The 13,260-nt window shown below is 54.3% G+C and overlaps 3 protein-coding genes across 3 annotated transcripts; 2 read left to right on the top strand and 1 right to left on the bottom strand.

Moving 5' to 3' along the window:
* Positions 1-364: 364 nt before the first annotated feature.
* Positions 365-1,624, top strand: BGZ61DRAFT_541100 (uncharacterized protein; the record flags this gene model as incomplete). Its single annotated transcript, XM_046254997.1, has 1 exon — positions 365-1,624. One exon carries the CDS (start codon positions 365-367, stop codon positions 1,622-1,624), a length of 1,260 nt encoding a protein of 419 aa, XP_046094766.1.
* A 4,051-nt stretch (positions 1,625-5,675) lies between these two features.
* BGZ61DRAFT_372603 (uncharacterized protein) lies at positions 5,676-6,327 on the bottom strand (the record flags this gene model as incomplete). Its single annotated transcript, XM_046242187.1, has 2 exons — positions 5,676-6,109; positions 6,171-6,327. Coding segments are annotated over 2 exons (591 nt in total), but the record flags the coding sequence as incomplete, so codon positions are not given.
* A 4-nt stretch (positions 6,328-6,331) lies between these two features.
* On the top strand, positions 6,332-7,429 carry BGZ61DRAFT_191301 (uncharacterized protein). Its single transcript, XM_046237800.1, has one exon. The coding sequence runs from the start codon at positions 6,447-6,449 to the stop codon at positions 7,152-7,154; it is 708 nt and encodes a 235-aa protein (XP_046094764.1). The 5' UTR covers positions 6,332-6,446; the 3' UTR covers positions 7,155-7,429.
* The last annotated feature ends 5,831 nt before the right edge of the window (positions 7,430-13,260 follow it).

Here is a 13,260-nt window from a genome sequence, read left to right as displayed (position 1 = left end):
TCTGCAACACTATGAGACTTGCTTTCGCGATAAAGAGGAGGCGTCGGTATCAAGATCCTGGTGCAACGAGGTCCCGCTTGCCGTCCAAGTGGAGGCGGCCAAGTCATTCTACCGAGCATTCACGGATGAGAAGACCCTACCGATTGCTCATTGCGTCTTCTGTTATAGGAAGTCAGCTCCTGGGGAACTCTCGACGATCCAGTGGCAGAGCCAGTTGACCCCGTCCTTGATGCAAGCAACGAGGGCTCTTCAGCTGTGCGCAAATTGCCTGCCACAAGACGGCGAGTGTTGGGTTGGCGTATGCCGCGAGTGTCGCGCTGGTCTACAGAACGGAAAACTACCTAAGGCCTGTTCAGTCAACAATATGCATATCGGATGCGAGCACCGGTACCCAAAAGAGCTTGATGACCTCTCCCCCGTCGAGGAAAGACTGATCGCCCTCCAGGCTCCTTTCGGGTACATTACAAAGTTCACCGTCGACAACAAGGCTCCTTCCGGCCTGAATCATAGGAAACACGTGAAGGGTCACATCGTTGTGTTTCCGAACAAGGTCGATGACCTTGTCGCGACAGTACTTCCCCATCCGTTACTGGAGGCGATCGAAAACATCCACGTCTCCTGGAGCGGCTCAAGCAAGCCCAGCCCTACAGACGTCGGCCATCTTCTTCAAGTCCGCAAGACCGTTGTGAGGGATGCTCTGGTATGGCTTCAGAAGAACAACCCCCTCTACAAGCACGTCGCGATCAACCATGACGAGATAGACGGTTGGCGGTACGAGGATAGCTCCAACGTCCCTACCGACATCCTTGAAATGATGCGACGAGAAGAGCCTTCGATTGCTGAAAAGACGCAGACGGACCACATCGTCCCAGCCACCGATAGGGGGTTACCGGAAAACCAGTCTACAAGTATTGAAGAACTTCTCGACTCTGCGCAACTTCATGCCGAGGAGCACCACCATTTCGAGACGTCACCTGGAGAGCCCGTTACTGCTGTTCGTGGCCAGGGCCATACCGATCCTAGCGGCGATGTCGTCTACGAGACATCATCCTCCGGCATGTTCCCTCTTGACGAGCCTGCCACGTTCTCGGGGGCCGCCAAGCTATCCTTCCTAGTAGATGCTATGCAAACGGACAGACACCGAGCTGACGAGAACTCTCAGCCATGCGGCATAGATGTAGAGACTGCGGGAGAACAGCCGTTCATCCGCGTGGAGCGGGGCTCCGACTTTGCCGACAACCTGCACGAAGACTTCTTCCCGAGGACGTTCCCTAAGCTTTTCCCGTGGGGAAAAGGCGGCCCGAAGGCGACGCCCGACACAGAACAGCACCAACAACGTGCCTCGGAGCCTGTCCAAACCCCTCCTCCAAACCACTCACTCAGCTACTGGGCCAAGTACGTGCTCCAGCGACACGGCGGCCGGTTTGCTACGCATCCCGTGTTCTGTTTCCTGGTCTTCAACATCCTTCTCCGATCTTCCAACCGCCGCATCAGCATGGTCCGCATGACAAAGGGTTCTTTCGACAGAGCCGAACAAGTCTATCAAAGCCTGACTGCGGACCAACTGAGAAGAGCCGAGGACGAGATGCGCCAGAACAGGACGACGACTGACCCCGACATATAATTCTTGCTCCGAGAGCTATCCATCTTTGGGCACGCCCAACCTCTCTCGAATGAGACTCGGCTGCTGATGCGGAGGAAGATACAGTCACTCATCGTTTGGACGGGCACGCCTGCGATTTGGTTTACCATCAACCCTAACGACATCAACAACCCCGTCAAGATGAGACTCTCAATCCACAGGCTACATGATTACGACATGGCGAAGGAGCTGCTCACCGATCTTCAAGGACGGTATGACAGGATCGCCCTGAGCACTCTGGATCCGGTCAGCTCCGTCATCTTCTTCCACCGTGAGATTTCCCTGTTTTTCGACCACTACGTCAAAGCAGGCAAGGAATCAGTTTTTGGAAAAATCAGTCACTATTATGCAACGGTAGAAACGAATGACCGAGGCAGCCTCCACCTGCATGGACTGCTCTGGCTCCACGGGAATCTGCAATTGCCATCGCTCTGCGACGACATGGCTGATCCCCAGGAAGAGGAGTACCGGGCCCGAGTGGCTCGTTATGTTGACTCTGTCTTTCACGAATGCCTGGATGAGAAGGCTGGACAGGCGATCCGGAAGGAAAGAAAACCAATCCAGCCTGTCGAGGAGATGATGAACAGCGCCGAAGCTCTTACGACCGCCTTTGAGGCCGAGTCCAACTACATTGCGTACTGCAGCCAGGTTCATGCCCACACCTTTACCTGCATCAAGTACTCTCTGAAGGGGACGGCCGGAGAGGATGGGGGAAAAAACCGGCGGACGGCTTGCCGTTTCAAAGCGCCGTGGAAGATTGTCCAGGAGACGGGCTTCTCGGAGGACGGCCTGCTCAAGACCCGCCGCAACCATCCGCTGGTGAACCGGTACAACAAGCCCATGGCGGTCGGGCTCCGCCACAACCACGACATCTCAATGATCTTGACGAGGACCAAGGGGCTGGCCATGATCTTTTACATCACGAATTACGCCACCAAGTTAGATACGCCGATGTGGAAGCGCATCGTCATCGCAGGCGAAGTCCTGGGACATCTACACCAGTCAGCAGATGGTACGCATCAGGCATCGGCTCCAGAGCGTGACGCTCAAGCCTCGGCCGTTCTCAACCAAACCCGACAGTTTTTAATGAGGACGGCAAATCGGATATTTTCGGATAGACAGCTCTCGGCCGTGGAGGTCTGTTACCACCTGCTCGGCTTCCACACCGACTTTACCAACGTGCCACGATGGTCTTTCATCAACCTCACAGCCCTGTATTGGTCCATCTTCCGACGATGGCTGCATCTTCGTCGCCAGTCTGGAGAGGACACTGACACAGACGAGCCACCTGAGACGATAGGCCTCAGAGAAAGCGGTCGGACGTTGTTGTCTCTGGATGCCTACGCCTACCGAGGTCCGCTTCTCAGAGGTCTATGCCTGTATGACTACATATCCATGATTAGCCTCGAGCGTCGTCGCGACCGAGAAGAGGATGAGACCCACTTTGCTCTTCACGGTCCCTCTCAAGAATCTGAGAATTGGATCCAGAAGCTTCGAAAACCCCTCGAGTACGCGGTGCCAATCCTCTAGGGATACATCAGCGACGATCACAAAGACGAGCACCCAGTCTACTTTAGGCGGTATCCTCCGAAGCCCGCCATGCTGATTCCAAGCCAGTACTGACCTGCCTAGAAACTCTGTCCTCCACCTGGCCTTGTTCGTGCCCTGGGATGACTTCCTCTCCAAGACTCACGGGGACATCACCGACATATGGACGAACCACGCCGCCGCACTCCCACCCCGTTTGCGATCCCACGCCTCCACATCTCCCTTCTGAGAAGATCGGCGGAGGATGCGCGGAAAGACGCAAAGCTTTGGGCCAGCAGGTCGGAAGGTGATGATACGGTCGACGTGGAGTTCCCTCTTGATGAGGGCGACTATCGTGAAGAGCCTGCAACAACGGCCGAACATCAACAAAACTACGCAGCGCTCCTCCAAGCCATACACAACGCTGTGCGAAACTCAGAAGCCACGAGGGACTCGCCAGTACTACAGGGCCTGGTCCGGGATCTACGCCATGAAAACCCTGCAGAAGAGCAGCGGCCTTTCGTGCAGCGTCATCAGGACTTCTATCAGCAAATTCGCCGTTCCCAGGATAGCGCGCTATCCCAATACCCGACTCTCTCTCATCAAGATGTGCAGGCCGCAGCAAAGGCCCAGGGTATGCTGCATCTCCGCATGCTAGATGAAATCGAGAGTGGCTCCCAGGGAGCCGCACCCACTACGAGCACCGACGACCTGGATGACATCCTTGTTCGACACTGTGAGGCGGACATCTCCATGCCACGTCCACGTCCAGAGCTAGTCGAACAGGGCCCTCGAATGCTCGTCGACGTCAACCATGCAACGGGCTTCGCGGAACTAGGACGCCTTGCCGCGTCAGGCTTTACCCTCAACTCCCTACAGACAATGGCGCTCCAGCTTGTGTGGGAGTTCTTGGATAAGTACTCCGCCGACCCCGATTCGGCGGGTCAACATCTCCAGTACACCGGAGGCCCTGGGGTACGGGCAAATCCAGGGTCATCGATGCCTTGAAATGGGTATTTTTGACGAGAGGCCAATCACATCTTCTTCAGATCACGGGGACGTCAGGGAGCGCGGCGGCCCAGATCGGCGGCACAACCTTGCATTCTGCCTGCGGACTTGACACCCACCGCTCCCCCCAAACACAACTCCCAGTTTTCTCCGAGGCGAAAAAGTGGACGTGGAAACAAAAACTGGTTCTTGTGACAGATGAGGTCAGCATGCTCGGAGGCGCCACCCTTTATGAGGTCAGCCGCAACCTCCAGTCACTCCGAGACTGTGCCGATAAGCCCTTCGGCGGGATTCCCGTCGTGCTCCTAATGGGGGACTTCTACCAGTTCGCTCCAGTTCGAGAGACAAGTCTCCTGGTGAACAAGACGATGAACCCTTCTTCCATCCCACTGGGACAGGGAACCATTTCTCACCATCGCGGCTTCAGTTTGTGGCAGATATTCAAAACGGTAGTACTTCTCGAAGAGCAGGTTCGTGCGCGAGATGATCCTCAACTGAGCGCTCTTCTCGATAGAGTACGGGCTGGAGCCCAGACACAGCAGGACCTACTCATGCTCAACACAAAACTCGTCGACCGCGCCCAAATCACCTTCAGTACGGGCTTACGTGCCATAACTCCGCTGAACCGGAACCGCTGGTCACTCAACATGGAAGCCGTCGTCGACTGGGCTCGCTCTCGCAAGAGACATATCTCCATCTTCATCTCCGCACATACGTGGCGAAGTGGCACGCTGTCACAAGATCAAATCGCCAGGACTATCGAGCAAGGGGATGACTCCACCTGCAAGGTTCCTGGTGTCTTTTTCTATGCCCAAGGCATGCCCGTGATTGTGAACCAGAACATCTACACCGGCCTGAAGGTCGTAAACGGGGCCGAGTTTGTCGCCGCCGACTTCATACCCGACCCAAAGTACCCAGGATACCACCTTGCCGACGACGTGACTATCCACTTCGGGCCACCACTTGGCATCCTCTTACAGTCTAAAGATACCAAGGGCTTGTCTATCCCCGCCCTGCCACCAGAAACAATCCTTGTTCGCTCGGTCTCACAAACCCTCGATCCGTCCAACCGCAACTTCAGGTTCTTGCCTGCAAAATGCAGCCGCCGCGGCTTGCCCGTCGTCCCCGCTGTTGTGCTCACTGACTATAAGGCGCAGGGCAAGACATTCGCGGAAGTCCTCCTCCAGCTGCGAGGGAATCGTATCATCAATGGCGAACCTTCCAAGTGTGACTTCACCAGTCTTTATGTACAGCTATCCAGGTGCACGACACTTCAAGGCATTGAACTTCTCAGTCCTGTACGACACCATGACTTCATCGGAAATAAACTAGATCACACCATCGTTCAGGCCATGCAGAGACTCACGAAGCTGGCCGCAGAAACAAAACGGCACTACGAGGCCAGAATCGTCAGAAATAGGCAATATCACTCCGAGAATTGCCCCACCCCGGCCAATGCTGAAATCTGAAATCACTCCAACAACGATACACGACCCTCTTACATATCATAAGGTGACCTTACTGCCCGCCAGTCATCCGCATCCTCTTCGCCTCCCTTCCCCAGCCGGAACTGCTTCTGTTCCTCGCAATAACCCGTCCACCAATCTTCAAAGGCCTTTTGGCTGTACAGCATTCGCGGCGCGCCTTCACCCTCACCAAAGAGGTCCAGAATGCGATCGCAGTACATCCACACGCCCTCAAGATGCTGCGGCAGCAGCGACTTCCTGTCCTTACGTGCGACGACAATAGTGCCGACATGTGACTGCCACTCCGGGAGCGCAAACCCGGAATCGGCATCGATGTTGAGGTACGTGGCAATCTGATTGTCAAGGTCGGCCTGGTTGCTGGACTGAGTGCCTACCCGGTACAGGACCACCGGAACCTCAATGAGCCTTGGGACGTCAGGCACAGGCCGCGAGAAGACAGGGTGATCTTCGGTGATCCTGATGGTAGACCAAGGCGGAAATTTGCGTTTCTCAACCTCACACCGCACTGACGGCTTGGATAGACCCTGACGCGCTCTGTGCCGTCGTTAAGGGTGACGCAGCCGACCCCGGGACGACTGGATCAAGTGATCGGCTTGCTTTCACCATGGGCGCCTGCTGCTGCGAGGCTTCTGGCTCGGAATCGGTATCTATGTTCTCCCATTTGAATAATCAATAGGCGCCATGGAGAGGCGTGCAATTGATGCGCAAGTTTCTTAAGGAATCCTCGACGTTGAATGAAGGTTGCTGAATTCAAAACGATCAATCTGTGGTCATAAGGACGGATGCAAGGTCCGTGCGCTGCATCCCAAACACCCAGGTCAATCCTCCAAACGCTCGGGCAACTAGACGATCTGTGCTGTTCTCTACCCCAGACACGATGCCCGTTTCGTCATCGTAGAGCTTCATCCATCTCACGATCTGAAAGACTCGTTCCGAAAGGTCTGTTGGCGGGCCCGCAGGGACCGGTCTCCTGTTCTTTCTTCCGCGCCCTCCTTCGTAAACTCGGTCCACCAAGCGGTCCGTGCGAGCTGCACCACAAATCGCCGCGCCACTTCTCTCAGCCTCGAGCTGCACCACAATCGCCGCGCCACTCGCCGCGCCACTTTCTCAGCCTCGTTTCTCAGCCTCGTTTTCCGAAAGGTTTGGACACAGCCTCCAACACGATCGCCGTGCCCTCCATCAGGATTTCCAAGCCACGTCAAGCCACGTCAAGCCACGTCAAGCCACAACCCAAACTCATGCGCCCCTCTAAGCCACAGCCCATGCGCCACAATCGAGCTGCCCGCCTACCACCTTTTCCGGCCCTGGCTCTGTCTGAAGGATCGAAAACGCGGAAGGCTTTTCCTTCTGTTCGTCTCTCTAATCCAGCTGGGTCCAAGTTCGTACTGCCACGTTTGGTGGGCGGCAAGTCGGTCGCGACACAGCTTCATTGGGCTTGGAACCGAATATTGGCAACACTTCTACGTTGTGTTTCGTCAACACACCGCTAACCATGACGCCGACCTTCCCTTTCCGATTCGCCTATCTCATCAGCGCCCCAGGATATCTGGATCGAGTTTCCCAACAGGAGCGACGTGCAAACCTTTCTTCCGTGCTCTCTTCCGCGCCCACCTTAGTAAGCTCGGGCCACCAAACGGTCCGTGCGAGCTGCCTTCACCACAATCGCCGCTCCACATCGACGCGCCACAGTCATAAATAAAAGAAACTTATGCTAGTCCACATTGGAGCACCGCGTTATGCCGTTCTCAGCCCTACTCCCTTCCAGTTCACCGTTTCCTTGAAAAATTGTGTCTTTCCTGCGGTTGGGATTATCATCCCAATCTGTGATATGTGTTGAGCCCGACCCTCTTCCGCGACTGCATTGTTGACCCGTTCTCGCTTTGCATTTTTTGCATTGTCTGCTCTCCTCCCTTAGGGTGTGCATGTTGAGACCGTATGACTAAGATGGTCCGATCTGCTGGTGGCTGGAATATGGGCACGCCCTTTCGGGCATGGCGCCGCTAAACCCGGCGGGGGCGCCAGCACAAGCCTGACACAGCGCTGCCAAGTTTCCGTTGGAATGTGGGTGCAAAGGTGCCCTCTTAGGGCTAAAATTGCAGTGCACTGAGGGCCTCATCCCCAGGACCTCCTCCCCACCCCCACCCTTTTGGGTGGGGATTGTAAGGGCACACAGCCTTCTCTACAGAGGAGCCTTTCAAAAGTCTCTGCTCGCGTGGACGCTAAGGTCAGCCACAAACAGGGATCGTGCCGAAAGCGAATGTACCCAGCCAAATTCTTAGGTACCTCACCCCTCTTTCACTTTTCCTGTTTTCCCCTCATCTTGACCGCCAAAATGCGTCAAAATACCGATATTGCAACCCGGGCTCTTGTGGTCGTCTTCAAGAGCCCATCGGGCGGGAAAACAACAGCTGAAGTTGCAGAGATAACAGGTCTTTCGCCCCGTACAATCAATGACATCTACGCACGCGCTATTTCCCGCGGATTCGATCCCAACCACCGACCGATGACCCTCCATGACGAATTCCTTCGTGATGCGCACCGCTCCGGGCGTCCCAAGAAGCAGACGGACGAGGCACGAATAGAGATCATCGCCAAGGTTCGCCGCGATCGATTTGGCAGGGAAAAGACGTGTGCTGATATTGCGGGCGAACTGAGCAGCGATGGGATCGAGATCTCGGCCGTCACTGTATGGCGAATACTGAAGAAAGCTGGATTCCGAAAGACAAAGCCAACGAGGAAACCTGGATTGACGAAGAAGATGAGGGAGGCACGTCTGGCTTGGTGTCTTGAACACCAGCACTGGACCCTAGAGGACTGGAAGAATGTCATTTGGTCTGACGAGACCTCTGTTATCCTGCTCCATCGACGAGGAAGCTATCGCGTATGGCGAAAAGCCGATGAGGCATTTGTTCGAAGTTGTATCCGGGAGCGATGGAAAGATGCATCTGAATTTATGTTCTGGGGCGCCTTTTCCTATGATAAGAAGGGCCCCTGCCACTGTTGGGGTCCAGAGACTGCTGCCGAAAAGAAGGAAGCCGAAAAAATCATTAATAAAATGAATGAGGATCTTGAAGCTGTTATGCGAGAAGAGTGGGAAATTTCAAATGGAATACGACGATTACATCTACATCAACTACCCGGCCCGAAGCCAATCTGGCGATGGAATAAGAAGTCCGGAAAGCTGACGAGAGGGTCCAAGGGCGGTATTGACTGGTATCGCTATCAGAAGACAATCCTGATCCCTAAGATGTTTCCTTTTGCTTTGGAATGTACCAAGGACCGCCCGGGCACTTTGGTCCAAGAAGATAAGGCTCCTGCTCACAGCCACTATATACAGCAACAATGTTATGATGCGAATAGCATCAGCCGGCTGCTATGGTGTGGGAATTCCCCGGACCTCAATCCTATTGAGCCGGCTTGGCCATGGATAAAGAGACGGACTACAAGGAAAGGAGCCCCAAAGTCAAGGCATGAGGCAGTCAAAGCTTGGAAAGCAGCTTGGAAGGAGCTTCCGCAGGAAGCTATTCATGTTGGATTTAGGCAGCATGCATAGCATCTTAGTCATTGAGAGCCCACATGTATGTGTATTGTGCATATTGTCATCTAGGCTGACCCGCAGCAGTCAGGGGTATTATATGCGCAGTTGACCGCCTTCCTATTCGGGCTGTGCTCGGCATGGTCACTCAAGTGACCGAGGTCACCTGATCATGTGCATGACTGTGCGCACGATCTATTCTAACACGCCCCTTCAGCTTCGCGGTCCTGCCGCGGAGCTGCACTTTGCTTCATAGCTCCTGTGCCCTTTCCTCAGTTCTTCTCTGTTCAATCTTATCCGTCAAGTCGATCAGCTTCAGTTGCTTGAGGAAGCCCGAGTGGCCGTCTCCTGAGAGGTTCTTCGTTAATCCGTCGGCGAGCATTCGGGTAGTAGGCGTGTAGATGACATTAACTCTTTCTTCGATGATTTCTTGGCGTAGCCAATGGTTGTGAATGTCAACATGCTTGAGCTTCGTGCGTAGTTGTACTAGTTCTGCAGTGACAAGGCGGATAGTCTGCTTATTGTCGCATTCGATTGTGATCCTTGCTGGTGTTGCTGCTGCTCGGCGAGCAGTCGGAGAGTTCAGGTCAACCTTCAATGCAGAGATAAGTCGGCTTGCAAAGAGAGCTTCCTTGGCTGCTTGGGAAAGCGCCAGGAGCTCTGCCTCTGTTGTTGACGTTGTAACTGTATCCTGTTTGTTGGCTCTCCAGGAAGTGATCCCGCCGAAGAGCTTCATGACGAATGCCTGAGAACTCCGACGATCCGTTGAGTTATCGGCGAAGCTAGCATCTGAGGCAACTTGCAGTCCGTCTTCTTCACTGCCGGCCGCAGCTCCGTATTCAAGGCAGAGACCCTTTGTTTGTATGAGGTATTGCAGGGCTCTGTCGGCGGCTCTTTGTTGCTGCGGTCCGGGGTTCTGGTTGAACCTAGCTAGTCGGCTTGCAGCAAAAGCTATGTCTGGTCGAGTCATCACTGCCGCGTACATGATCGTGCCGACCTTCCTGAGGTATAGGTTGACGCTGCTGGGGCTCGCTATTGTGTCATGTGGCAGAAGTTCTTCGCGAATCATGGGGGTTACCGTCGTCAGGTTCGGCGAGTCTTCGGGGAGCAGGCGGCGCATTTTATCGATATAAACAGCCTGTGACAACCACAGCTTTCTTGCTCTGCGATCCCGGATGACCTCGATCCCTAGGAACCATTGAAGTGGCTTGCCTCCTTCAATATTGTACGTTGTCTGTAGTTCTGCCATCAGCGACATTGCCTTGCTCTTGATGCGCTTAGGGAAACAGAGAACACAGTCATCCACGTAGAAGAAGAAGATGATATCTCCATGAAGCCAACAGCAGTCCTCGCCAGGCACTCGGCGAAAGCCTGCTTGCAGCAAGCCCTTTTCGAAGTGCTTTTGCCACAGCAGTGGTGATCGCCGAAGACCATAGAGAGCTTTCTGTAGCTTCAGAATCCTTCCTGGCTTCCTGTATCCCGCAGGCATTTGCATATAAATATCCTCATCCAGCTTTGCATGTACAAATGCATTGACTGCATCGTATTGCAACATATCGTAGTCGAATCGGTTGGCTAGGGCCATGAGGGTTCTGAATGACATGCCCGCCAAAGTTGCTGCGTAGGTCTCTCGGCCATCGATCGCTTGCTGGTCGCCGCGTATAACGAGGCGCGCTTTTATCTTCACGAATCTGCCGTGTTTGTCAAGTTTATAGACGTAGACCCAGTGGCAGCCGAGCACTCGTCGGCCTTTAGCCGAGGCTTTTGCGACTTCGATCCACGATTGGGAATCTGCATGACTTTGTAAATGTATTCTTTCTGCTTCAAGAAGAGCCTCCCGGTAGGGATGGCTTGCTATAGTCGCGTGCGAGCTGGGAAGGGTCTGCAACAGACGCCACGGTGTATTTACGCATGGCGGCCTTTCCCCCCCAGATACAGGGCTCTCCATCTGTAGAGGTTTTTGTGCCACTGCTGACGCAGGGCTCTCTAATCTCGGAGGTTTTTGCGCACCTATATCCTTCGTGATCTGAGGGCAGACTTGTCTTCCCCCGCCGAGTGCTCGCCTAGGGCTGGCCAGGCCTTCGCCGAACACTCTGCGGTTACTCGTGCGATGCTTGGGCGACTGGAGTCTCCCAGCTAGAAACGCAGCCTTGAAAGACTCACGCTGCTTCGCTGGTCGATCGGCGAGATCACTTTGGACCTTCCGAGCCTCACTTTGTCGATTTGCGAGTTGGTATGCGGAGCTCTCCTTGTTTTTATTCGGAGCATATTGCGTACCCGCTTCCAACTCGTGCTTGGCCGCTTCCCCACGCCCCTTCACACCTAGACCAGAGGCCAAGGTGTGGAAAAACGCGGCTGGCGGTGATAGGGGAGGTGTTGGGAGAGGTTCAAACTTAGCTGTGGTGTATTCATATGCCCCTTCAGATTCGGGCACTTTGCCAACAGCCTCGCAATTACTCGGCGAGTGTTCTCCAAACAGGTCATCGTTGTCTTCCCCTATTACTTCATCTGCTTCTTCATCAGGTGGCTGTGATAGCCACTGCTCAGCTTGTGCTTGTATCGCTACAAGTTCTTCGATGCGTTGTCGGATAGCTTCGAGGTTCTGTTGCCTTAAATCGTCTCGAAGACTCTCTGTCCGTCCGTCGAACAGTTGCTGCTCGTTGAATGAGACGTCTCTTGTTGTAAAGACTTCCTTATGCAAGGGGTTCCAGACTCTGAATGAGTTGCTTGACGTATAGCCCACTAGGAAGCCGATCCACGCCCTCGGAGCCTGCCTTTGAAGCCGGTTTCTTCGCAATTGTGCATCTGCAGTCAATGCAAAGACCTTGCAGCCGTATGCTCGAAGGTGTGAGAGGTCGGGCTTCGCTGAGTGGTCGCCGCGGAATTGGCGATGGAACAACTCGTACGGAGTCTTTCTGTTTCTGTGAATTGAGGGTGTACGATTATAAAGGTAGGTAGCAGCTTTGATCGATTCCGGCCACAGATATTCAGGCAACTTAGCTCCTGCACGCATTGCGCGGCTTTTCAGTATGATGACTGCAGCGATGCGTTCTGCCCCCCCGTTTTGTGCTTGAGTATTCGGGGCCGAAGGCTCGGCGCGTATTCCCCGAGCGGTCAGCAGCTCAGCGACTTGCGGATGTATTTCTGTTATCTCATTATCGCACTCAAACACTTTGACCTTAATGGAGTATTGCACCTCCAACATCTTGAGGAAGTGAGTGATCGCTGTGCGGATAGCGAGCGTTGAGCGATTGTCGGCATAGTAGTCCCATGAGTACCCTGTTGCTCGGTCCGTGAAGATCCATACAGACGTATAGCCTGCATAGCCTGGGGTCATCGGATGGAAATCTAGGGCTATTCGTTCTCCTGGTTTTGCTTGCGCTGTTGCTTCTCGGGGTGCTCTGCGGATCGCTCGGCAAGCCTTCGCTACACCACATGCATCGCAGTCCACAGTCGTTATTCGTTCACGGCCTTCAGGCTCGTGCATCTTCAGCCTGACGCCCCTTGAGGCCGTTATAAGGCAACGCAGGGAGTCTGGGCCTGGATGGCCGAGTCGTCGGTGCCAAGTCATTGTGTCCCCTAGCATTGGCTTTCTCGGAGTCCATGTTGTAAAGCGAGACTTCTTCTGTGGCTTGTCTGCTGTCATTGCCGCCGTGTGCTCCACGACCCTTCTCCGAGCGTTTGGCGAGTCTAACGCTCCATCTTTCCATTCTAAGACTTGTTGCCCTTGCTTCTCGTCGATAGTGCCTAAGAAGGACCCATCTGATCTCCGCAGACAGTTGTTACCTGGTCTAGTATCCCACCAAAGGCCTCGCTGTCTCAGCTTCGAGAATGAGACGAGGTTCGTGGTAAGGGATTTACACAGGGCAACGTCATAGAGAGTGAGCCTTATCGGCGAGCCATCGGCATCTGCTAGGGTAATAGTCGCTTCACCGTAACCGTCGATTGGCACTTGGGTAGTTCCTGACCAAAAGAAATCTCCTGGTTGGGCTGCTCGCAGGTTTTTCATTCGGCTTGTATCTCGGAAGATATGCAGGGTTGCTCCTGAGTCTAGGAGAACA

Source organism: Ilyonectria robusta, assembly GCF_021365365.1.
Source record: "Ilyonectria robusta strain PMI_751 chromosome Unknown BGZ61scaffold_53, whole genome shotgun sequence".
In the NCBI taxonomy this organism is placed as follows: domain Eukaryota; kingdom Fungi; phylum Ascomycota; class Sordariomycetes; order Hypocreales; family Nectriaceae; genus Ilyonectria; species Ilyonectria robusta.
The sequence above is the reverse complement of the archived record's forward strand: the minus strand, read 5'-3'. Positions and strand labels throughout refer to the sequence as shown.